The sequence below is a fragment of the Paroedura picta genome, chromosome 5 (genome assembly GCF_049243985.1).
Source record: "Paroedura picta isolate Pp20150507F chromosome 5, Ppicta_v3.0, whole genome shotgun sequence".
Lineage (NCBI taxonomy): Eukaryota > Metazoa > Chordata > Lepidosauria > Squamata > Gekkonidae > Paroedura > Paroedura picta.
The window spans coordinates 33,328,855-33,351,138 of NC_135373.1; the positions used below are offsets into that span (position 1 = coordinate 33,328,855).

The window sequence follows — 22,284 nt, forward strand, 5'->3', positions numbered from 1 at the left end:
ACAATATACTTCAGCAATCTTTTGCAAGTGGATTTTGCTGTTCCACGCTATAAAGTGCAGTTGTAAAGTGCCTTGAAAGTGGATTTAAAGTGCCTGGTTCAGGATGTGTGAAAGCGTCTTTGAAGATGCCACTGGAGCCTCATTTTTGCTTCATTTCTAAATATATAACATCTATACTTTTGCTTGTGGAAGAACAGAGTTCATCCCCCACAACCAGTACTGGGTCTCATTGCCTGAGTAGTGCTGACTGAAATAAACAGGCAGCTTTTGAGTGTAAAACTTTAATCTTTTTCCCCATTCAAAGTCGTGTATCAAAAGGTACACAGATTTGTATAAAAGGCTTTCGGGAACAAGGCATATCGGTATAAGAGAGTTACCGTTAAAAGAGCTACATTTTTAAAAGATTTTTCTGAACATTCATCAACAATAAAGACCGTGCAGAATGTTATGGACTTCCTTAGTTATTTCCTAGCATGTCCCATAGGTCACTGCCAACAGTGGCAACCAACTCCTATTATATTTTCTTAAACATCCAGCATTTCACCCAAGCAACAGAGAATCCTTTTTTTGGCATCGCTGTCCTTAGAAATACAAACCAAGGGCAGAAAAAAGGCACAATTCTGAACGTAGAAGAACAAGAGGACAGCGGCCGGGAGTCCACAGGGACCGGAGGCCAGTTCTAACCTCCAAGTCAAGCTACCGGGGTCCTCTTTTGGGCTCCCACCTCGCAACAAGATCCCTTTTGTTTGCGGAGGGTTTGGGGATGTCTTTCAGCTGAAATCTCTGTCTGGCATCACCAGAGGAGCAATCAGTGTCCACACATAGAGGAGGAGTCCAGCCCAGCTGGACGAGATCTTCACCCAAACCGCAGTCCATGGGCTGGTGAGTTCTTGGTGATGGCTGTCAGGTCTGGGGAGGGAAGGAGAGAACAAAATGGATAGGGTTGCATCTTTTTAAGACAGCCCCAGCTACAGCCTTCTCCTGGGTCTATAAGCACCTCTATTTTACTGGCTGATGGGACCTTTAAGTGTCTTGCAACATTGTTCTTCCCTCCTCCTTTAAAAAAAATACATCTTTTTATTTTGTGAGAAAGAAAAATAAAGAAGTTTCAAACACAATATTCCCTCTTCCCTCTGCCCCCCTCGCCTCCAGTCTTTTCTTTTTTATCTCCCGCCTAATTTAATAAAATAGTCCAAATAGAAGCTCCACTTTATCCTAACCACCCTCTTATGAGGGTGAGAGAGGATGATAGATCTGAGGTCACCTTGCAAGCATTCATAACAGAGGGGGAGGCATTTGAACCTTGGTCTCCTGGATCCTTTCTGACACTCTGATGATTACATTAGAGCAGAAACTGAAATCTTAGCTGCTGTTTTACAACATTTTCCCAATGCTGGGGGGGGCACATTTCTTTCTAAAAGAGTGCCACTGAGCGTATTCAATGCCTAGTTAGAAAAACCTTGAGCAAACAATTCCAAGAAAGCATTGCCCTTGTTATATGCTGCTTGAAGTGGAGGGGAGGGGGGAGAGAGGAGAATCAATTCAAAATAGCCTGCCATTAAATGCAAAATGTATCTAACATCTGTTTCAACTATACTCAGTGGTGGAAAGTGCCGTCAAGTTGCAGATAACTTGTGGTGACCCTGGTGCGGGTTGCAAAGTAAAAGACATTCAAAGCTGGTTTTTCCATGGCCTGCCTCTGTGTAAAGACCTGCACTTCCTTGGTGGTCTCCCATCCAAATACAAACCAGGATAACTTTGATTAGCTTCCAAAATGTCATGAGCCTGGGCTACTCTAGGCCACCCAAATTAGGGCATAGTTGGCAAGTATATAAAACTAGTCAAAATCCCAACACAAAGCATCTCCCTAAAGGTATTCTGGAATGTCGAGAGCCAGCTTGGTGTGGTTAGGAGCGCGGACTTCTAATTTAGCGAGCCGGGCTGCTCTGCAGAGGCCGACAATGGCAAGACATCTCTGCTCCTCTCATGCCCTGAAGCCCTATGACAGGGGTAGTCAAACTGCGGCCCTCCAGATGTCCATGGACCACAATTCCCAGAAGCCCCTGCCAGCAAATGCTGGCAGGGGCTTCTGGGAATTGTAGTCCATGGACATCTGGAGGGCCGCAGTTTGACTACCCCTGCCCTATGAGGTGGAAATTAATGGGGTTACCATGCGACAACCACAACTTGATGGTACACTGTGCTTAAGACAAGCAGAGGACCAAAAGGTCAGCTTGAATGTTCCTTCCCCACAATCAGCATCACCTTGTTCCCTCGGGCATGGCCAGAGGAACAGCCTGGGGTTTGTAACACGGACTCAGCTGGCTTGGTTTGGGGCTCATGAGCTCCCTCTTTCTTCTCAAAGAACTTCAGGGCTCCCTGGTAAGCACCTCAATGTCCAGTCTGCATATGGACGCAAACTGGATTTCCTTCTTCTCACCAACTGGGATTCTAAGCCCAGTGACTGGGAAAGTGATTCCCTTTAAGGTGAGCATGGTAAGATGTAACGACAAAACAGCCTTCAGTTTGAAGACTTGCCAAATCTCTTGAGCAGCCTGCAGGAGGGTGGCTGAGCATACCACAAGCAAATGCCAGTTTGGGTGCAATGTCTGAACAGAGCTTTATTTGAGACCAGCATGGCCGGTCTCAATGAACTACATCTGCCTTAGCTGCACAAAACTTCCTTTTACTGTTATTTTTGTCCCTGCAATATTTGCAGGTAGGTTTTTTTAAAGTGCTTCTTCCCAAATAATTCCGACACACAGAGGCCAAATTTTCCCAGTAATTTCTTACTTTTATTAATGGGATTATCACCGCGAGAGAGAGTAAAGCACCCCTCACCTGTTCTAGCCAAGATGCATTTCTCACACTTCCCCTTCCTGCCCCTTTGGCAACTATCTACTTTGTAGGAGTCTGACCGGAGACAGCCAAGCTCACACTGCCTATTCTAGCTGTGTTTGAAGCTTGGCATGGAAGGGAATGGAAGAGAAAGAGGGAGAAAGAGGGAGAACAAAGCTGTTTGAGCTTGTGGCGCCAAACCAACAGAACACTGATGCTAGCTGCCCCTTTTCCATGCGCTGCCAAGCTTGCTAAGAGACGAGCAAATGCTCTGCGGCTCTGGCACGTTTGCAGGTAGGAATGTGACAGCAAAGTCATGTGCTATAAATAGCCAGGTGCTCACAGCAGTGAGAAAGGCCTAGCTACAACCAAGGATGCAGACATACCAGGACCCAGGCAGGTAGTTCTGGTTTTGAAAAATCCAAACTATGGCCCCCCCAGCGGCTCAGGAGGAAACATCCTTGAGCACTGAGCCCCCTTCCCACCCCAAAAAAATTTGTTCACCCAGGGAGAGGGCCTTTTTCTCTCCTCCTCAAATCATGGCCTAGCTAAACCACAGCTCCATGTTCGTTGCCTTGGTAACAGCATAAGGTAAAGCCAAACATCGCAAGCCTAAAAAAAAAAAGTCACTCAGTATGCAGCTTGCACCTGGGAAGTTTAGGGGGCACATTGCACAGGACCACACCATGATTATTAGAAGGGTCTGACTAGGAGCGGGGGCATGGGTTCGAATCTCATCATTATTCCAAGCATGTGACTAGGACTGGAAGGGGGGGGGTGACAGCATGGGCTCAGATATCTAATCTGCTATGGAAGCTCAAGGGATGACTTCAGGCCTGCCAGGGTTGTCTCTCTCTCCCTCAGTTGAGCCGACCTCACAGGGTTGTGGTGTGGATTAAAGTGGAGTGGAGGGACCCTGCCCAGGTTGTTCAGGCCTCCTAGGAGGAAGGGCGGGATAAAAATGTGATGATCAACAGAAGATTCTCTCACCTGCTGCTGGGACCAAACTGACAAGACAGTTTTTTTACCCAAGCAAACATGTTTTCCTTAATTTATCTCTTAGCATGTAACAGAACATAGCCCAGCAAGTAAAAATTATGGCTTCACAAGACTTCTTCGTTCCTTAAATCAAAAGAAATTCGATGTGGCAGGGAGATAAGGAACCTTGGGGAGGGGTAACAAGACCTGCCACTGGATGGCCCTTTGTGGTCTCTTCCAGCTGTGTGATCCTGATTGTGAAGAGAGGTGATTCAGAAATAAACTTTCCTGGCTCCTAAACAGTGGCCATTCCCTCAGCAGAGGAGGTGGCTCCTAAGGACACCACTAGACTCCTCTGAAACAGTCAAGTGGGACGACATGTTCTCCGCAGGTATGTGAATTTCTATTTCTGAACCGTTCATACCCCACCTGCTCAGAAGAGTTCCAGGCAGCTACTGACATTCAAAAAGGTCCATAGTAAAACAATCCAAACAACTCAATCCCTTTTTTCAATTCCAAACTACAAACCCCACGAAAACAGAGTCGCAAGAACCAGTGTTTCCCCCTTCCTTTCAAATAAGCAAAATAAATACCAAAACAAAAGAATTCCGTATGAACAGATAATCCTTGGGAAGGAGAAATGTTCTACCAATACCCCTCCCGAAAGAGAAAAAGGATAAAGTCAACCTCAAAAAGACTAGTCTACTGATTTTCAAAGTACCAAGTCGGGGAAGGGGAGGGGAGAGAATGGATGCGGGCCAATAAACTTTGGGCATAATCCTGCTACAATGGATGCATTGCCAGTTGATAAAAGGGCCAGATCACAAAGATGTTCAGACAGTTTTGCACAGAACTATATTCCCCAAGAAGGAACAGGCTTGTAGCCTGGAGGTGTTACTTGATTAGAGTCCATAGGCGGATCTCCAAGTCTCACGTACAACACCCAGCACTGTCATGACTCTGGTCCCATGCTCACTGGCTACCTGCTCACCTGTTCCCATGGTCTTGCCGTGCTCACGTTATCCGTTTACCTGTTCCCAGTTTTCATGTTCCAGTAATTTTTCACATACAAGAGGCTTGGGGGCTCCTGTCCTCCCAGACCTTGTAGGTGCACAGCACAAGAATACTCTGTAGAGCAGGGGTAGACAAACTGCGGCCCTCCAGCAAATGCTGGCAGGGGCTCATGGGAATTGTAGTCCATGGACATCTGGAGGGCCGCAGTTTGACTACCCCTGCTCTACAGAGTATGCTGGCAGGGGCTCATGGGAAATGTAGTCCATGGACATCTTGAGGGCCGCAGTTTGACTATCACTGCTGTAGAGTCTAAGCCAACACGTGCTTTTGTGTAGGAAAACTTTCCTGCCTGGGAAAGTTGTCTGTGCCTGATATGCTGTTTAGCACAGGGCTTCTCAAGCTTTTCCCACTCAGGACCCCTTCTCACTCCAGAAATTTTTACGTGGCCCCAAGTATAAAGGCATATAAAACAGGTATACAACTCAAGAGCCTCTTGTGGCGCAGAGTGGTAAGGCAGCCGCCTGAAAGCTTTGCTCATGAGGTTGGGAGTTCGATCCCAGCAGCCGGCTCAAGGTTGACTCAGCCTTCCATCCTTCCGAGGTCGGTAAAATGAGTACCCAGCTTGCTGCTGGGGGGTAAACGGTAGTGACTGGGGAAGGCACGGGCAAACCACCCCATATTGAGTCTGCCATGAAAACGCTAGAGGGCGTCACCGCAAGGGTCAGACATGACTCGGTGCTTGCACAGGGGATACCTTTACCTTTACCTTTATACAACTCAAAACATTTACTGATAATAAATCATAAATAAATTTATTTTAAAACAATTCTTTGGTATACATATATTATTTTACTATTTATTAAAGACTAAAGCAAATGTGCATACTAATGAGTTGGATGTGCTTGTATAGTTTTACATTAAGAACTAATGTAAGCTAATTAATATATGTCCACCCTGACAGAGCGGTTTCTCAGTGGAACAGGCTTCCTCGGGAGGTGGTGGGTTCTCCATGTTTGGAAATTTTAAAGCAGAGGCTGGATAGCCATCTGACAGAGAGGCTGATTCTGTGAAGGCTCAAGGGGGTGGCAGGTTACAATGGATGAGCAATAGGGTTGTGAGTGTCTTGCATAGTGCAGGGGGTGGACTAGATGACCCATGAGGTCCCTTCAAACTCACTCTATGATTCTATGAAGTCTTGGGCAGAAATTTTCTATTGCTGCCATGTACACTTGGACAACACTGGACCTAACTACATCACCTACACCATCAAAGGCTTATTCTCATGCTCATCTTCTAACACTGTGTATGACATTAAATGCCAACACCACCCCTCTGTTCTCTACATAGGGCAAACAGGTCAAACCCTCCACCAAAGAATAAATTGACACAAGTCTGACATCAAAAATCACAGGACTGAGAAACCTGTAGGGGAACACTTCAACCATCCAGGACATTCAATGAGGGAGCTCAAAGTAGCTGTTTTATTGCAAAGACACTTCGAAAACAGACTGGAAAGAGAGATTACGGAGATGCAAGTTACTACAACACTCAGAACAATGGAATCTCCAGGACTCAACAGAGATATTGGTGTTTTATCTCACTACATATACTAACCTCATTCAACTCTTATATCTATATTCCTTACGATCCCCTCTTAATTTCATTTGAGACAACAGGATTGTAATGTAATGTAAGTATGTATGTAATGTAATTTAGAAACTATCTCGGGTCTTTGGACAGGACAACAAGCACAGCAGGGCTTGTCACTTGTGGGGAGGCCTCCATGCTTGGGAAGGATGGGGCTAGCAACAACTCTAATTACTTTTTTTCACAGCTGGGAAAGTGGCTGCTGTTAATCACTAACCTTAACAGTTTTATTCCCCCAATGTTTTTGTGAACAGCAATCGAACCCAAAGGACTGGCTTTGTTATTCTAGCAAGGAACTCTTCACTCTTCGTTATTATGCTACATATTTGTTGTGACGCTGTTTACTAATTTACTACTAATTTATTCTCTCCTTATATCTGTACTCTTATGATTCTTGTTTCATTGTCTGAGGAAGTGTGCATGCACACAAAAGCTCAAACCTTGAATAAAAATTTGTTGTTCTTAAAGGTGCCTTTAGACTCAAGAAATAAATGTTCACTGGTTTCCAAGAGCATTGTTGTCAGCCATTCACTAGCGTCTGACTCTTGGCAATGCCAGGGCACATGATCCCCGATCCTGCACTGCCTCCCTCAGCCGGTCAATGTTCATCCAGAACATATCAATAAGATGAATGTTTTAACTTTTTTACCATAACAATGAGTTGTAAGTCTCCCTGAGTCCTCAGGGAAGGACGGCATAAAAAGTCTCAATATAAATAAAATAAAAAATAAATTATTGGCACAAGTAGGCTGGCCATCCTCCAGGGAGACTCGAGAGATCGCCTATAAATCCAACCAATGCCATGCTACAGAGATCAATTCTGCTTTTCAGTGATGATTCTATGGGATTATACCCCACTGAGTACCCTCCTCAAACTGCACCCACCCAAGGCTCTCCAGAAATTTCCCAGCACGAGGCACAAACCTTGTGTTCTGGACTCAAGAGACTGCCTAATAGCAGAACTGTGGGGTGAAGCCTCCTCCCTTTCCGCTACAGAATTCCTGCACCAAATCCTTTCTGAACTACCCCGCTCCTGCTCCTTCACAGCATACAGTGGCCAAACACACCTGTACCAGTTGGTGAGGGTCATCATGATGTAGAGGGAGGCCAACAGGAGGCAGATATGGAAGAAGGTGTAGTTGTAAGCCACTCCATCCTCCTCGTTGTCATAAGCCTGATGTACCCCGTCTTCCAAGGCCGGGGGGCTCCCACCCAGCATTGCGGGACTCTCCTCTGTCAGCATCATCTTGTTCACCTGCGCATGATCAGAAGACCGGATGCTGGTGGCAAACAGAGAGAATTATAACCATGTACCTCAGCTTGTACATCCCCCACACACACAAACACACTTGTCCTGTAACATTAAAAACCAACACATTTTACCCATCGGGATTCCTGAGAGATTCTTGGGGAAGGTCACTTTCTGGTGGGTAGGTGAATGGATAGGAGGCTCCAATCCAAGTCTGGTGGTGTCTTAGACCAACAAAACTCTCTACGATATTTAACTCATGGAAATGTATACCTGCCCTGACCTGGACAGCCCAGGCTAGCCCAACCTCATCAGATCTTGGAAGCAAAGCAGGGTTCACCCTGGAAACCACCAAGGAATATCAGGGTCGTAATGTGGGAACTGGCAATGTCAAACCACATCTAAATGTCCCTTGTCTTAAAAATCCTACAGGTTATCCATAAGTCAGCTGCGACCATGCCATTTAACTCACAGAAGCTTACCCATTGGGGGTGGGGGGAATGTTGATCTATTCTACAAGGTTACTAGACATGAGTATTATTCTTGTTGGGGCAGAGATTTCTTTCTGAACTGGGGGTGTGGAGTAGTATAGTACAGCCCAATCTCATCAGATCTGGGGGAATCAGCAGGGTCGGTACTTGGATTATAGAGTCAGTGTAGTTAAGAGTGGCAACCTCTTACAGTCCTGTTAGAGCAATTCTGAGAGCAATTCTGTCAGAGCTCTCTCAACCCCACCTTCTTCACAGGGTGCCTGAAGCGGGGAAAGGAAAGGAAGGCAATTGTAAGCCACTTTGAGACTCCTTCAGGTAGAGAAAAGCAGCATATAAGAACCAACTGTTCTGACCGAGCAGTAATATTAGGGCTCCCTCAGTCTCACCTCCCTCACAAGGTGTCTGATGTGGGGAGAAGAAAGGGAAGGCGACTGTAAGTCGCTTTGAGACTCCTTCTGGTAGGGAAAAGTGGCATATAAGAACCAACTCTTCTTCTTCAGTAATATCAGAGCTCTCTCAGCCTCACCTCCCTCACAGGGTGTCTGTTGTGGGGAGAGGAAAGGGAAGGTGACTGTAAACCACTTTGAGACTCCTTCGGGGAGAGAAAAGCGGCATATAAGAACCAACTCTTATTCTTCTTAACAAAATAACCCAGCCCTAAGATAGAATGGGGAGGAGAGGTGGAAATATAAATAAGAATGAAACTGAAATGAGGGAGGCCCAAATCAGATGGACCTGGAGGACTGGTCTCAACCATAGGTTTGGCAGAAGAGCTCCGTTTCTAAGGCCCTGTGGAACTCAGTGAGCTTCGAGAGTGCCCTGACCTCTTCCAGGAGCACACTCCAGAAAGCCAGGGCCAGGGTTGAAAGGCCATGACCCGGGTCAAGGCCAGGGGAGAGGGGATTCTCAGCTTATTAGCATCTGAAGAACAAACCATTTTGGAGGGAACGTATCCAGACAGGCGGTCCCTCAGATACATTCCCTTGAAAATATGTGACTTCTTTTTTTTAAATTAAGGGGGAAAATCCTTAGGGATGAATTTCCTTCTCATCAGCACTAGAGGGAGATAGGAAGCTATACGGAGATCACTCAGTACCTCCCATGGAGACAGCTCAGTACAAGAATGCTTTCAACCGTGCCCTTATTTTCTCCCGGCATTCATTGTGCCTATGAAAAAGGGGGGGAGTGGGCCAACCCTCCTGCTGTGTAACTATTATCAGCAATAAGCCAAACTGAAGCTACAGCTTGGATTCAGTCAATGAATATCCCCCTTCAGGATTCTTTTCCCCAAACAGCGTTGCCAATGCTTTATCACTCCCCCTCCCCTTTCTCCCCTCCTTGCACTTCCCCATCTGTTTAGAATCATAGCATCATAGAACCATAGAGTTGGAAGGGGCCATACAGGCCATCTAGTCCAACCCCCTGCTCAACGCAGGATCAGCCCAAAGGAGCAGGGATTGGTGATATTGGAGCAGGGACGCCGCAGGGACGCCTAGGGTGATGGGAAGGCATGAGGACTCACCGTGGCGGAAAGCCGTGTGGCCTTCGGTGCGGTGAGTCCCCTGGTGGGCGAGGCTGGGGCAAGTGGCCAATGGGGAGGCGCGCTTTGGCCGCTTCTCCCTTGAGTGACACTCATAGGGGTGAATCAGGAGCCGCTTTGCGGCTCCTGATTCACCCCTCCGAGTTTTTATCACGGACAGAGCCTGCCCTAACTCCTCCCCAATAGCCCTTAGGGCTTTATTTTATCCACTCCGCAGGAGCGGTTAAAGATATGGCGGATTTGTCCTATGAGGAAAGGTTGGAGAGTCATAGATTTTTCAGTTTAGAGAAGACATGACTGGGTTGGGGGGGGTAGAGATTTATACAATTATGTATGGGGTGGAAAGAGTTGGCAAAGGGAAATTTTCTCCCACTCTCAAAAAAACCAAGGGCATCCAAAGGAGACAAAATGAAATACTTCTTGCCACAGGAAGTGATTAAAAGGTGGCATTCACTGCCAGAGGATATATTGATGGCTACAGGGGCAGACAGCTTTAAAAGGGGATTAGACAGATTCATGCAGGAGAGGTCTATCAGTGGCTACTTGCCATGGTGGCTAAAGGGAACCTCCACATTCAGAGGCAGTAAACCTCTAAACAGCAGAGGGGAAGGCCTTGACCGCTATGCCTTGTTATTGGCCCCACAGAGGAACTGTCTGGCCACTGTGTGAGACAGGATGCTGGACCAGATGGACCACTGGTCTAATCCAGCAGGGCTCTTTTTAGGTTCTTATGATGTAATCGTTGGTTTCACTTGCTAAGTCTAACCAACTCAACTGGAAGTGGCCCATATAGGACCTCAGGTAGAGAAGGTCTTACCCATCACCTGCAACCAGATACCCTTCTGTAGACAGTCCAGGGATTGAACTTGGGACACTCAGCATGCAAAACTGAACCACACGTAGGTTAGCTCTGATATTCCAGAGCCTGGAAGCAGTCCAGGAAAACAGAGATTCTCACCTTATGAAGAACGTGCAAAGGACAAATATCACCAATCCCACAATGCTCGGAGCATCCCACCATTGTGTCATCTGTCCACCATCTGGCACGGCTGTTGTGCTGCTGTTCTCCCCTCGTATCAGAAGGGTTGGATTACAATCTTTTTCTAAGAACAAGACCAAGAAATTTTTTTTTAATTACAACTGAAGAACCAACCATCATGTGCCTGACCAGAGCCCTGAAAGCAGCCAGGTTCATATTTTAATGTCCTCCTCCTCCTCTTCTCCCTTCAAAGAGCTTAAAACAATGGGGCAGGCCATGGCTCAGAGGGTAAAGTATCTGCTTTGCTCCTGGAAAGTCCCAGGTTCAATCCCCTATCTCTCAAGTGCCCTCACTGAGCAACATGTCCGCAATAGGGTGAGGGCACTCTCCCACAGAGGGTCATTCAGAATTCTTAAGCGCCCCCATCCTCCTCCTTGGTGCCACTTCCTGGCACTTACCAGGAAGAGGAAGAGCCAGCACTAGGTAAACTGGGGAGCTGTGGATTGCCACCCAAGCACCCTCTACCCCACTCCACCCCAGTTGCACCAATATTCCTGGCCTCCTGGTCACTGTCAGCAGAGACAGAACCCAGCAGAGGCATTCCACCCCATCCCTGCCACTCTCCTCGCCCTTGCCTGCTTGGTGTAGTGGTGTGGATGTCTAATCTGGTGAGCCGGATAGAAGCTTGCAGCAGCTCCCCCACATGCAGCCAGCTGGGTGACCTTGGGCTCGCCACAGCACTGATAAAGCTGTTCTGACCGAGCAGTGATATCAGGGCTCTCCCAGCCTCACCCACCTCACAGGGTGTCTGTTGTGGGGAGAGGAAAGGGAAGGTGACTGTAAGCCACTTTGAGACTCCTTTGGAGAGAAAAAAGAGGCATATAAGAACCAACTTTTCTTCTTCAATAATATCAGGGCTCTCTCAGCCTCACCTCCCTCACAGGGTGTCTGTCGTGGGGAGAAGAAAGGGAAGGCGACTGTAAGCCTCTCTGAGACTCCTTCAGGTAGAGATAAGCGTCATATAAGGACCAAATCCTCTTCTTCTTCCTACCACTGAGAACGGGCCACCATCTATTTTTAAAATGGGCTTCACTACTAGTATTATCATAAAATTAATTGTCCAAAACCCAGCATGAAAACATCTAACTAAAGAAGAACATAAACTTATCATTAAGCAAGCCTCATAAAACCATCCATGCCAGAAGCAGATTATAAAAATAACATCAAAGAACAACTCCCATTAAAAACATGGATATTTTTTTAAAGGGAATGCTTTGGCCTAATGCCTAAAACAGAGCAGATGCCAGGGGAACCCCTTAGGACAGTGGTTCTCAACCTGGAGGTCGGGACCCCTTTGGTGGTTGAATGACCCTTTCACAGGGGTCACGGCAGGGCAAGCAGCTTGGCCAGGAGGGCCCCATCCACACAACAGCCTTGCGGGGTAGATCGAGATAGAGCGTTCGTCTGTTTGGAGCAGCGGAAAAGAGTGAGTTCGGCATGGTGGGACAAGAGGCAGAACTGAACTGAGAAACCCCAGGGGAAAAAACAATGTATATACCATCATGAACAATGGATCTTCATGCCATTGATCAGTTTCGATTTAATTTATGTGAAAGAGCACTTGCCTAATTTTATGGTTGGGGGTCACCACAACATGCGGAACTGTATTAAAGGGTTACAGTATTAAGAAGGTTGAGAACCACTGCCCTAGGGGAAAGGGCAGCCTGCAGGCAAGGTGCTGCTGCTGGAAAGGCAAAGACTTGCTGGCTCGGCGGTTTGACCACTGCCTCTGGACATGGCCTCAGCAGATACGAAGCAAAAAGAGGAAGAGGTCCTTAAGGGCAAGTAGGCAGGCAACTTACCTGGGACATTGGCAAGGGCCGACCAGGTGACGAACATGGTATAGAGGGTGATGATAGAAGCCTGCAGCAGGCCGGAGTGGGGCTGAGCATCCTGTGGAGAAGATGGGTCCCATTAAAACCTTGGACCTGACCCAGCACAGACCGACCCGCTGCTTAGAGAGGGACACTGAGCTCAACTATTGAAGCCTGTTTCCAAGAAGATTCCATCCAGCTCTTCCTTTTGGACACACACTTCAGAGACATCAAACTGTGCAAGGTGTGCTGACATCAACCCTGCCCATCTGTCTGGAAGCTACCTCAGCATGCCCCTGGCCTTTGGACAAAGCTCTGCGGTTAACCACAGAGTTGTTACTCAAAGGCAAGAGCATCCCTGGCAACCCATTGGCGCCACTCCCAGGCACATGGGGAGGGATGACAGCACATTTCCAGTGACATCAGTGTGCCCCTGCCAATGTCGTCACATAATTATTATAATCTTTATTCCTGTAGCCTGCCCTTCCTGTGAGGCTCAGGACAGGTAACAGCAGTAAAATACAGCTATAAATAACATACAGTAAAATAACATTTTACAATCCATGCCTCTGCCAGGTGATATCATCATTGAGGAGGATTTCTTTCTTTGGGTTGATGAATCAGCTCTTCAGATTCTATCAGACATTTCCCGAGGGAGGCCAGACGATGTGATGCTATTGGGTGTTATCTTCCCGGCCTCAACCGTAGGCCTGGTGGAATAGCTCTGTCCTACAAGCTCTGGGGAACTGACTGAGGTCCCGCAGGGCCCTGATCTTGATTGGCAGAGCATTCCACCAGGCCAGAGCTGAAGAAGCCCTGTTCTGGGTTGAGGCCAGTTTCACTTCTTTGGGACCAGGGACTCTGAGCAAATTCTGGTCTGCCAACCATAATGCTCTTTTGGGGACATTGCTGTCCCACATGGCTGGGGGAACTCCCTTCCTTCTCTACAGTTTTCTTCCTCTTCAGTTCCTTTCTTCTCTAGTAATTCCTTCCTTCTCTATAGTTGCCCAATGGTAGCAGCTCTGACCTCTGGTAATACAGGTGAGCCCATCCCTAGACATGTCAGAGATTCCTCCAACATCCCTTCCACCACAGAACAAAAAGACCACTTGAAACTGAAGTGGTCAAAACACCCACAAGGCCACCGAAGGCAGCTTAATAACCAACAGTCCATATAAATATAGGACGGGATCCCAAGGGTCCCTTACCTGGATCTTGGGCAAGATGGACAGCACAGAGACCACCACACAGAAGATGAGGTTGAGGCTGATAAGCACTTTGTTCGGGGTACACCCGTCTGGTTTCGTGTAATACACATACAGGAGCACCACAGCTGCGATGGAAATGGCGTAGAAGAGGAAGGTGAAGAAGAAGAGGGCTGGAAAAGAGAGAGAGAGAGACTGGCAGTTACAGAGAAGTGTTTCCAGAGTGTCTAAAAAACCAGCTTTAACAACCATGGACAGTCTGCATGGTTGCCCCTGTAACAAGCCTACCCTGGGTATGTGTGTTCTCATATGCGTGTTGCAATCCTACACACATGCATGTAAAGGCATGTTCCCTCTTTGCATCTCTGGGTACTCTGATAAGGCTGCCTCTGAGTGAGGATAAAGTGGGTTGTCAGGTCCCCTCCCCCAGTGCTGCTGGCAGGGGAGAGGGGGTGTATTTACTGGGAGTGAGAAGGGATGCCAGAAGTTAATGTGACATGGCTGTGTGACCCAGACGTGATACAGGCACATCAGGACAGGGGCAACGCTCTGGCTTTTAGGGAGAAAACTCTATGGTAGAATTAGCATCTACCATAGAGTTTTGCCCAAAAACCAGAGCGTCACCCCCTCCAACATCCTTACGTCACTTCTGGGCCATGCAGACATAGCATGTTAATTTTCAGCATTCTTCTCTTTTGGGAGGATTAACTGGGGTGGAGGTGTGGCCTGAAAGTGGGGGACCACCACCCTGACCAGGTGGCCTGGCATTTCCTACCCCCCCACACACACCGTGCATGTGTGTTCTTAGCATGCATTAATAGTCTAGACATGTGGATAGGATCCAAATCAGTATTCTTTGTTAACCAGGAAAGAAGCTGTATTACTAAAAATTAAGCTAGAAGATACACGTGTAAAATAGCAGTCATATCTACCAATGACAGATCTAAGGAAGAAAATAGAAAAAAACATAAGTCTAGCTAAGCTCCAATACAGTTACCTCTGGGGGAGCAAATGGAAGGAAGGAAGGAAGGAAGGAAGGAAGGAAGGAAGGAAGGAAGGAAGGAAGGAAGGAAGGAAGGAAGGAAGGAAGGAAGGAAGGAAGGAAGGAAGGAAGGAAGGAAGGAAGGAAGGAAGGAAGGAAGGAAGGAATGCTGTTGTGGATTTTCCGAGCTGTGTTGCCATGGTCTGGTAATTTTAGCCCCTGACATTTTGCCAGTAACTGTAGCTGGAATCTTCAGAGGTAGGACATGGCAAGATGGGAATCTCTTCATGTCAGTTACTGGCAAAACATCAGGGACTAAAACAACCAGACCTTGGCCACACAGCCCAGAAAACCCATAACAGCCAGTTGACTCTGGCCATAAAAGCCTTTGACAATTCAACAAAGATGCCAACATTTAAACCTTCCTGCCTTCTTGAGCAGGACCTCTTCCCAATCCAGATTTAGGGCTCTTTCCCCTCATGGGAAATATCCCCAAAAACTCTTTGCCAGTCAGGTTACAGGTTACAGCACCCATCTCCACATCCCAGGTCATCTTTCCTAGCACCTTCCATCCTGTCTCCGGCAGGTAAGCAAATGGTTACCGCCAGGCTGAAACCCATCTCCTGCCTCTCCAACCTTCAGGCGCATTGCATTGCCCATCATCATGGTCTCAGGGATCCTCCGATGTGCTCCACAGCACCCAATCTCTCCGAATTCACAGTAGTCCTCCACTTTATCCACAGAAGCGTCCTGTGAGGTAGGCTACACAGAGAGTGACAGCTACCAGCCAAGGAAGCTTCATGGTGTAGGAGCAGTTTGAACCCAGGTTCCCGGATCCTATTTCAACCGCTACATTCTGCTGCCTTCCCCTGACTATCTCAGCTGTCTAATATGCACTGAACAGAAGGAACAAGGAGACCCAGTGCTTAGAGTGCTGGGTTCTAATCACACCTCTGCCATGGAAGTTTGTCAGCTGACCTTGGGCCAGTCACTTGCTCTCAGACATCTTCTGAGGCCCTGCTTTGGTTGTCCTGCCACCTGAGGCTGGATGGCTGGTGACCTAAAAAAGGGCCTTCTTTGTGTCGGCACCAAAACTTGGGATCCCCCCCCCCTCCAAACCTGAGAGATTCATCCCTTTATCTTCTGGCAGCAGGTGAGTATTTTTTTTGTTTCTTTTGGCACAGTTATTTGTTTGTGTTGTTTTATTGAATTATTTTATCATTTCAAGTGTTTTTAGATTGGTCAAATGTTTTTATGCGCATCACGTTGTGAACCGTGAACAGGCAGAAAGGTGCCAAGGAAAAAGGTTTTGAATGCAATAAACTACCTCACAGGGTTGTTGTGAGGCTAAAGCAGAGGAGAGAAAAACAACGTCAGCTGCTTCCCCCCCTCCCCTGGTTAGGAAGCAAGGCAAGGTATAGCTGAAGTAAATAAATGTAATCAGATCATTCACATAAACAAAGTAGCCCATTTATTTAAATTGAAAGGCAGAAGGAAGGAGGGAGAAGGAAGGCCCCAGTGCTAGAGAGAACACAGGCCAAAATAAAGGGGGGGGGAATGGAAATGCAGAGTTGCATAAATGAGAAGGTGTCGAGGGGGGAGCCTAATCCACATTTACACATTTTAAACATTTATAACCCACCTCTCTGCCACAATAGAACACCCAAGCCAGCTTACATCAAATGGAACTAACCACTGAGATGGGACTAAACAGAGCTGTCCAATCCCAGCCAGGCAGCAGAGCCCAGCCTGACAGCAACCCTTTCAAAGCATGGCTCATCAGTGTTCCATACAGACCTGCATACCAGGACTTGGCGCTGCCTTCGTCCGCATTGTGCAGCCAGATCTGACTCCAGGAATGCGCGAAGTCTATCAGCAGGATAAGCTGGATGAGGATGAAGAGGAAAGAGCCCACCACTCCGAAGTAGAACCAAACTCGATTATTTGAAAAAGAGGGAGAGGGAGAGAGAGAGATGTGAGGATGCATGATCACAGGAAGTTCTAGATGCAGGGGGGGGGGCTCACTATGTTAAGGCCAAACTAAGGCCATTTATGCACTGGAGGTTTCAGGATGAGCTGCAGGCTGCAGTTTTAGTCGTGGCAGGTTGCCCCACCTCTTCCTGCACCCACATGGGAGAGCATTTGGCCTGGTGCACCTCATCTGCCCCCTATTTGTGGAAGTTCCCAGTGCGTAAATGGTCTAAAGAGGCATTCTCTTGCCCCCAAATTGGGTCTGGGAACTAATTCTCTAAGCCAGTGGTTCTCAACCTTCCTAATGCCCCGACCCTTTAATACAGTCCCTCATGTTGTGGTGACCCCCAACCATAACATTATGCAAGGGTTCTTTCACAGAAATTAAACCCAAACTGACCAATGGCGTGAAGTTCCATTGTTCGTGATTGTATATAAATTGGTTATAAATTGTATCTAAATTGGCTGGCGCCTTCAGGAGGAGCGGCAACAGTGGCGGTGCACCCCCTGGCCAAGCTGCCCGCCCTGCCGCAACCCCTGTGAAAGGGTTGTTCGACCCCCCACAGGGGTCTCGACACCCAGGCTGAGAACCACTGCTCAAAGGACTGCCGGGATCCGCTTCAGAATCATGATGCCTGGTGTGAAAAGGCTGCAGATTTTCTATCAAGGCAGATCCTTGGTCTTTTATGGTCAACCTTGTCTTCTCTGGCTGACAGGGGCTCTCCAGGGTCCACTACTAGCCAATTATTTCCACCAGAAATTGAACCTGAATGTAGGACCTCCTGCATGCAAAGCAGGTGCTGTGCTACTTATCTACTGATGTATTCCACAGGCATTTGGAGAAGTCAGAAGGAATCATTTCCCCAGTTCTTCAGATCTACTTGTTTGAAGACCAAGGAAATGTGTGAATCCTGCCCCTACTTCTTCTACTCCACGGAGCAAAGTCTGAATCCTAAGGAACCTTCGTCAACTTATGTGGCTCTTTGTTAAAGGAACAGATCCTGAAACAATGGCTGGATCCGCCCCAAGTCATTGTTTGCTACCAAGTATTATTCACAAAAGCATAAAAAGATCCCTCTGGGGAAATGACGACTGAACATTTCTCATGAGGCTGAGTAACCAAAAGCCTTTGGCAACACACAAGTTGGGCTGTGGCTCCTGGTAGAGCATCTATCTGGCAAAAAGAAGGCTCCAGGCTCAATCCCGGCATCTCTGGTTTAAAAATCCAGCATTGGGTGATGTGGAAAGGCTTCTGAGATTCTGGAGGGCCACCATCAGTCTGAGTATCAATCAGCTTCGTATGTTCACCCAAGTTCACAAGGGAGTACTGCAGAGCAAGATGTACATGGACACTACATGTGTTTGTACCAAGAATCAAGACTCAGCAAACCAGAAGGGACTGTCCTACAGTTCAAGGGACAAGAGGTTCAGCCCCATGTTAGGAGGGAGCCCTTTAGCCTTTTCACAACAATCTGCCCAGCACAGTGTCCACCAACTGCTCCACAAATGGGGGTCATTTAATCAAGAACTGACATCAGTCTCAGGGGCAATGACTTAACCTTCTGCGCTTTTAGTTCCCCATCAGCAGGAACTGTGTGAGAGCCACCACCCAGAAGAAAGCATTATGCAAATCCGACTGATGCATTCCGCTTGGAACCAGAACAAAGTAACTTCCTGCTCCTGCCAGCATTAAATGAGGGCGGAAAAGGGATTGCAAGAGGACGCGGTGAATGCCTGGATGCCAAGAGAGGATCTCGGACCGGGCTATTAACTTGCGGAAGGGAAGGCTTCCGTGTCTGGCAACAGTCCGCCCTCCTTCCTGGTGAAAACCACCCAGCCCAACCTTACGCAGAAGGGTAAACACAATGACTTGGCATTGTAGCATAACAATGCTCAGGTCCAAGTTTCCATGTTGCTCCATTTACCAGACGTAAACGAGCCATCAGGGATGTAGAAGGCCCCCACGGTTATGCCGATCAGGATCAGGAACTTGAAGAACCAGAACCTGGAGTGGACAAGAGAAGAAAGGGTTATTCTCCAGTTCAGACTTGGCCTTTTGCAAGCCAGCTCTCTCACAGCCTTACCCTCTGAACAGCAAAAGGGAGACAGAGTTCCTTACCTACCTTATGGGGTTGATTCTAAGGATGGGTCACTGAGAACCATCGTAGTGGTTTGAGTACCTGATTAGGACTGGTGAAATCTGAGACCAACCCCCCACTCTGCCATATAAAACTCCTGGGGTAACCTTGGGCCAATCACTCACACCCTTGCCTTAACCTACCTTTTAGGGCTGTTGCAAAGCCAATGTAGGGAGGAAGGGAAGCTTTGGGGTGGAAAATGACAGTAAAGATACACAATACAGGCCCAGTTTGAGGATTTGTGGGGCCCACAGCCCCAGAGTCAGTCTAAGGGTTTGTGGGACCTTTAGCAGAGCACACCTGGTGCTGCCCTTGGGACAACTGGAACTCGGGAAGCAACGGACAGCTTCAATTTGCCGAAAACATTTCTCAAGTCTTGGCGGGACACACAGGCCCAATGCCCCAATATCGAGCTTTGTGCTTTTGCGGCCTGTGGTCCACACACATGCCCAATGAGCGATGAGCGTGCTCAGTTGCTAACAGAGCATGTGTATCACCCTTTTTTTCAGTCTTTTGCACAGAAATGTGAAGACCCCTAACAACCACAGTGTGAAAGCCCCCTAACTGTACAGCACTGTGGGGCTCCTGGAACCCGTAGCACTTGCTGCATGGGCTACTAGAATAAACCACTTTTGGCACAATATAGATACATGCACATACTCATACATATGTACACACACAAGCACAGGCTACACAAATAGTTATTATTTTGCCTTAAGGTAACCGCATGGAAGCATCAGAGAGCTATTGCCCTTTGCATCAACATCAGAATGATGCCTGCAAGTGACAGCTGGTAGCAGAGCTGGACGTAACACAGGGCAGTCCTGAGCACTTTTGCTTGTCTAATGTCCAAGACTATCAAGGACCAAGACTGTCTTTCTCCAGCACGCTCAGAGGAAAAAAGGAAGCTTGCTCAGGGATGGGGAACTGCTGCAGCTGCCAACAGTTAGACAGGATTTTATTTGGAGGGGTGATTTATTCCTGTCTCATTTGCATCTATTTCCGGAAAGGAATGGAGCTCTCTAACACGGAGACATCTAACACTCCCCGTTGCCTGGTTGCAAAGTTCAGCCTTCAGGTTTTGCAGCTGAAGGAATACAGCGATGGCCTGCCTCTCGACAGACTGCAGAGAGCAGAACGTTAAAGAGAATCAAAAGAAGGGGGTACACAGTATGCGAAACAGGAGAAAAACCGACGCAAAGCCACTGTGTGCAAATATAAACACTAACAATGGCATTCAGAAAATCACTGAGTATATTAAATCTATACAAACAGAAGGCAATGACAATGACAAAATTCAGATATGCATAAAGGTGCATACAAACAGAAATGGTTGAGTTGGGTTTGGGACTGAGGGACAACCACAGAAAATCCTGGCAGGACCATGTTGATTCTTAAGAGTCCTGACTGACTCTTTTAGGGATGTCTGCATCTTTCAGATTAGTTCAGCAGTAGAATGGGCTGCCCAAGGAGGCGGTGAGCACCCCCTCCCTGGCAGTCTTCAAGCAGCGGCTGGACAGATCCTTATTCTGGATGCTTTAGGTTGATCCTGCATTGAGCAGGGAATTGGACCAGATGGCCTGTATGGCCCCTTCCAAATCTATGGTTCTATGATATTTCATTCATTCATTCATTCATTATTTAATTTGTATACCGATGCTCCCAGGCCTGCCGGCTCACACTGGTTCACAACACACATAATACAACACCTACCTATAAAACACAGCCATTTAAAATATCTCAACAGTAACAATAAATCCACAGAATAAGTAAAAACAAGATGGTGGATTAATACAAAAACTTGTCTCAACTTCACATGCAGTTGAACCAGTGTGGGTCTTGTTCCCACCCCTTCCTTCCAACTGACATGAACCCTTTGGGATGCAGTGAGTCCCTGTCACAGGGTGCCCCCAGGGCTAGCCACCTCACCCATTCTGTATGGATGCCCGTGGATCTTTGCTGCTCCGTACGCAGACCATCATCAAGGCAAACAGGAAGAAGAAGGCTGCTGTCGCAAAGCACATGCGGTACACAGATTTATGACCCAAGAAGGACTTGCAGTTGACCTTCCCGTCGGTGCCCAGAATCGAAGCACCTCCCTCGCAGAACCCAGGAAGCTGGTAGAAGGATAAAGAACGTCAAGATGGCCCCTAGACACTGCTTGGTCCTTCCTTGGTTGCTTAACAGCACTGATACATGTCACAATTCACTAGAAGTTAACAGTGTGACTTACAGTAGATGTCTCCAGGACAGAAGACCCTCCCCATGCAATTCTGCACGCTCCCAGTTTCTTGTTTAAATTCACAGGAACAGAGCTGCTGGGTCAGACCAGTGGTCTACCTAAACCACCAACTCTCTATGGCCAACCAGTTGCCCTGAAGGACCAATGAACAGGGTAAAGAAGTCAAGGGCCTTTCTTGACGTTACCCTTAATAAGCCATTATGGGAAATACTGAGTTACATCTATTACAAGGGTGGCCAAATTCTGGCTCTCCAGATGTCCACGGACTACAATTCCCATGAGCCCCTGCCAACAGCAGGGGCTCATGGGAATTGTAATCCATGGACATCTGGAGAGCCAGCGTTTGGCCACCAGGGCAATGCTGCATTATAGATTTCTGGCATGCTACCACTTTAGAGTCCACTGAAACAGGACAGCAGGTACAGGATGTATCCTTGGGCCAAGTCCTTCCCCATCACTTGCACCAGCAAAAGTGAAGCTGGATCAGGTGGAAGTTCCCTAAACAGACATGGCCTATATCACCCAGTTTCTTTTGTAATTTCATCCTTCTTGGGGATGTGGGTATATGAGTAAGACATGAGTTACCTTGTGCAGTTCAGCCTCTACGCCAGGAATGATCATGATAATCGAGACCAAGGTCCCCAGGAACAGGAACAAGGTGAAACACAGCCGGGTTATGGTGGAGTTCTTTGTAGAAGGGCAGCAGCCGCATAAGAGGCAAGGGGCGGAGCCACAGAGGCAAGACACCTGGCGTGGAAAGAACAATGGAGTACATCTATTAAGAGCTCATGGGAACACGCCAGGGGAATGGCCAACAAACGCTTCACTCAGTTTCTAAAGTTCCATCCCATAGTACAATCAAGTTCCATCCCATAGTACAATCCCATCCCTGGCTTTCATGCTGGAGGAGCTAAAGAATGAGCTGAGATCTCATAAAATGATCTTTCATAGATTTTCAGTCAGCTTGATAATGAGCAAAAGCTGAGACCCATCCAAGTCAAATCCTTATTTATTTATTTATTATTTGGACTTACTGCCTGCCACTCTCACAACTGGCTCGAGGCAGGTTACAGTTTGTCCGTGTTAAAAGCCCCATTAAAGACCCCATTAAAACCATTATGGACATTAATCCTAAT

At 47.4% G+C, this 22,284-nt stretch overlaps 1 protein-coding gene across 1 annotated transcript in view; it reads right to left on the minus strand.

The window, feature by feature from the left end:
• Nucleotides 1-265: 265 nt before the first annotated feature.
• Nucleotides 266-22,284, minus strand: part of SERINC2 (serine incorporator 2) — a 28,255-nt gene continuing 6,236 nt past the window's right edge. Inside the window, exons 2-10 of the mRNA XM_077337137.1 lie at nt 21,734-21,895; nt 20,836-21,023; nt 18,694-18,773; nt 16,595-16,732; nt 13,819-13,988; nt 12,599-12,689; nt 10,716-10,860; nt 7,545-7,757; nt 266-909 (exon numbers count right to left, since the gene is read on the minus strand). Coding sequence (XP_077193252.1) covers nt 771-909; nt 7,545-7,757; nt 10,716-10,860; nt 12,599-12,689; nt 13,819-13,988; nt 16,595-16,732; nt 18,694-18,773; nt 20,836-21,023; nt 21,734-21,895 — 1,326 coding nt within the window. The 3' untranslated portion in view covers nt 266-770. The remainder of the gene's footprint in view (nt 910-7,544; nt 7,758-10,715; nt 10,861-12,598; nt 12,690-13,818; nt 13,989-16,594; nt 16,733-18,693; nt 18,774-20,835; nt 21,024-21,733; nt 21,896-22,284) is intronic.